The 3,615-nt window shown below is 41.1% G+C and overlaps 1 protein-coding gene across 1 annotated transcript; it reads left to right on the forward strand.

Moving 5' to 3' along the window:
• Positions 1 to 1,922: 1,922 nt before the first annotated feature.
• LOC115459391 (zinc finger protein 585B-like) lies at positions 1,923 to 3,236 on the forward strand (the record flags this gene model as incomplete). The annotated part of the gene is made up of 1 exon (XM_030189225.1): positions 1,923 to 3,236. A coding segment is annotated over one exon (1,314 nt), but the record flags the coding sequence as incomplete, so codon positions are not given.
• Between the last annotated feature and the right edge of the window lie 379 nt (positions 3,237 to 3,615).

Consider the following 3,615-nt stretch of genomic DNA (forward strand, 5'->3'; position numbering starts at 1 on the left):
GAGGAAAAGATGTTCTCAGAAAGAGAGAAAGAAGAGACTTCGTCCTGTTCTGACTGGGGAGAAAAGGGAAAAAATCAAAATAAACAAAAACCTTCAACAGGAAGCTCAGCTCTGTGTGAACATTGTACCAGTAATATCACACAAACAGTGGAAGAACAGACAAACCCAATGAGAGTTCAGAAATGTTTGTGTGATGGATGTGAGATATTCCTTAATGATCATTTAACTCTGAAATCACATCAGAGATCCGATACTGAAGAGAGACCATATACAGGTACGGACTGTGGGAAAACCTTCAGTCAAAAGAGAGAACTACAGCAGAAAACATGCATAAGAGAGACACACTGTATAGGTTCTGAGTGTGGGAAAGATTTCAGTAGGAAGAAAGAGAAACATGAGAACAATAATAAAGAAACTAGAGTGTGTACAACGACAGTAGATGAGAAAACCTTTATCAATAAAGGAAGCGTTACAAAATACCAGAAAAATGACACTGATGAGGGATTATCTGCATGTTCTAGTCATGACAAAAGCTTCAGACAGGAAGAAAATGTCATAAGAAATGCAAAATTCCAGCCAGAAGAGATACTAGTTTCAAGTGCTGAATGTAAGAAAAAATTCAGCCATAGAGAAGAATTAACAGATCATAAAACACCTCAGACTGGTGAAGAATCAATGACTACTACTAAACCTGAAAAAGTCTTTTGCAGAAAGACAGACCTCTCAAACTACCAGAAAATTCAGAAAAATGAAAACTTGTGTACTTCTGCTGACAGTGGTACAAGTGCTTGCTGGAAAAGAAACCTCCCAATGCACAAGAGAAACCACAAAGGAATGACACCATTCATCTGCAGTGAGTGTAATAAAAGCTTCAGTCGGAAGGGAAACCTCACCAGACACCAGAGAATTCACACAGGAATGAAACCATTCATCTGCAGTGAGTGTAATAAAAGCTTCAGTCAGAAGGAATACCTCACCAACCACCAGAGAATCCACACAGGAGTGAAACTGTTTATCTGCACTGAGTGTAATAAAAGCTTCACTCATAAAACAAGCCTCACAAAACACCGGAGATTCCACACAAGAGTGAAACCATTCATCTGCACTGAGTGTAATAAAAGCTTCATTCGGAAGGCAAACCTCACAGAACACCAGAGAATCCACACAGGAATGAAACAATTCATCTGCACTGAGTGTAATAAAAGCTTCACTCATAAAATAAGCCTCACACAACACCAGAGAATCCACACAGGAGTGAAACCATTCATCTGCAGTGAGTGCAACAGACGCTTCAGTCAGAAGGTACACCTCACAAAACACCAGAGAATCCACACAGGAATGAAACCATTCATCTGCACTGAGTGTAATAAAAGCTTCAGGGAGAAGGGAAACCTCACACAACACCAGAGAATCCACATAGGAGTGAAACCATTCATCTGCAGTGAGTGTAATAAAAGCTTCAGTCATAAAACAAACCTCACAGAACACCAGAGAATCCACACCGGAATGAAACCATTCATCTGCACTGAGTGTAATAAAAGCTTCAGTCGGAAAACAAGCCTCACAATACACCAGATAATCCATACAGGAGTGAAACCATTCATCTGTACTGAGTGTAATAAAAGCTTCAGTCGGAAAATAAGCCTCACAATACACCAGAGAATCCACACAGGAATGAACCATTCATCTGCACTGAGTGTAATAAAAGCTTCAGTCGGAAAACAAGTCTCACAATACATCAGATAATCCATACAGGAGTGAAACCATTCATCTGCACTGAGTGTAATAAAAGCTTCAGGGAGAAGGGAAAACTCACAATACACCAGAGAATCCACACAGGAATGAAACCATTCATCTGCACTGAGTGTAATAAAAGCTTCACTCACAAAATAAGCCTCACAATACACCAGAGAATCCACACAGGAATGAAACCATTCATCTGCACTGAGTGTAATAAAAGCTTCACTCACAAATCAAGCCTCACAATACACCAGAGAATCCACACAGGAATGAAACCATTCATCTGCACTGAGTGTAATAAAAGCTTCACTCACAAAATAAGCCTCACAATACACCAGAGAATCCACACAGGAATGAAACCATTCATCTGCACTGAGTGTAATAAAAGCTTCACTCACAAAATAAGCCTCACAATACACCAGAGAATCCACACAGGAATGAAACCATTCATCTGCACTGAGTGTAATAAAAGCTTCACTCACAAATCAAGCCTCACAATACACCAGAGAATCCACACAGGAATGAAACCATTCATCTGCACTGAGTGTAATAAAAGCTTCACTCACAAAATAAGCCTCACAATACACCAGAGAATCCACACAGGAATGAAACCATTCATCTGCACTGAGTGTAATAAAAGCTTCAGTCAGAAGGGAAACCTCACCACACACCAGAGAATCCACACAGGAATGAAACCATTCATCTGCACTGAGTGTAATAAAAGCTTCAGGGAGAAGGGAAACCTCACAATACACCAGAGAATCCACACAGGAGTGAAACCATTCATCTGCAGTGAGTGTAATAAAAGCTTCTGTCAGAAAACAAGCCTCACAATGCACCAGAGAATCCACACAGGAGTGAAACCATTCATCTGCAGTGAGTGTAATAAAAGCTTCACTCACAAAACAAGCCTCACAATACACCAGAGAATCCACACAGGAATGAAACCATTCATCTGCACTGAGTGTAATAAAAGCTTCAGTCGGAAGGGACACCTCACCACACACCAGAGAATCCACACAGGAATGAAACCATTCATCTGCACTGAGTGTAATAAAAGCTTCAGTCAGAAGGAATACCTCACCAACCACCAGAGAATCCACACAGGAGTGAAACTGTTTATCTGCACTGAGTGTAATAAAAGCTTCAGTCAGAAAATAAGCCTCACACGACACCAGAGAAGCCACACAGGAGTGAAACCATTCATCTGCACTGAGTGTAATAAAAGCTTCAATCGGAAGGGAAACCTCACAAAACACCAGAGAATCCACACAGGAGTGAAACCATTCATCTGCACTGAGTGCAACAGACGCTTCAGCCAGAAGGTACACTTCACAGAACACCAGAGAATCCACACAGGAGTGAAACCATTCATCTGCACTGAGTGTAATAAAAGCTTCAATCGGAAGGGAAACCTCACAAAACACCAGAGAATCCACACAGGAATGAAACCATTCATCTGCACTGAGTGTAATAAAAGCTTCAGGGAGAAGGGAAACCTCACAATACACCAGAGAAGCCACACAGGAATGAAACCATTCATCTGCACTGAGTGTAATAAAAGCTTCATTCAGAGGGTACACTTCACAGAACACCAGAGAATCCACACAGGAATGAACCATTCATCTCCACTGAGTGTAATAAAAGCTTCAGGCAGAAGGGAAACCTCACCAGACACCAGAGAATTCACACAGGAATGAAAATATTCATCTGCACTGAGTGTAATAAAAGCTTCATTCAGAGGGTACACTTCACAGAACACCAGAGAATCCACACACAGGAGTGAAACCATTCATCTGCATTGAGTGTAATAAAAGCTTCAGTCAGAAGCAATACCTCACAGAACACCAGAGAATCCACACAGGAATGAAACCA

The sequence above is a fragment of the Microcaecilia unicolor genome, unplaced genomic scaffold, assembly GCF_901765095.1.
Source record: "Microcaecilia unicolor unplaced genomic scaffold, aMicUni1.1, whole genome shotgun sequence".
In the NCBI taxonomy this organism is placed as follows: Eukaryota; Metazoa; Chordata; class Amphibia; order Gymnophiona; family Siphonopidae; genus Microcaecilia; species Microcaecilia unicolor.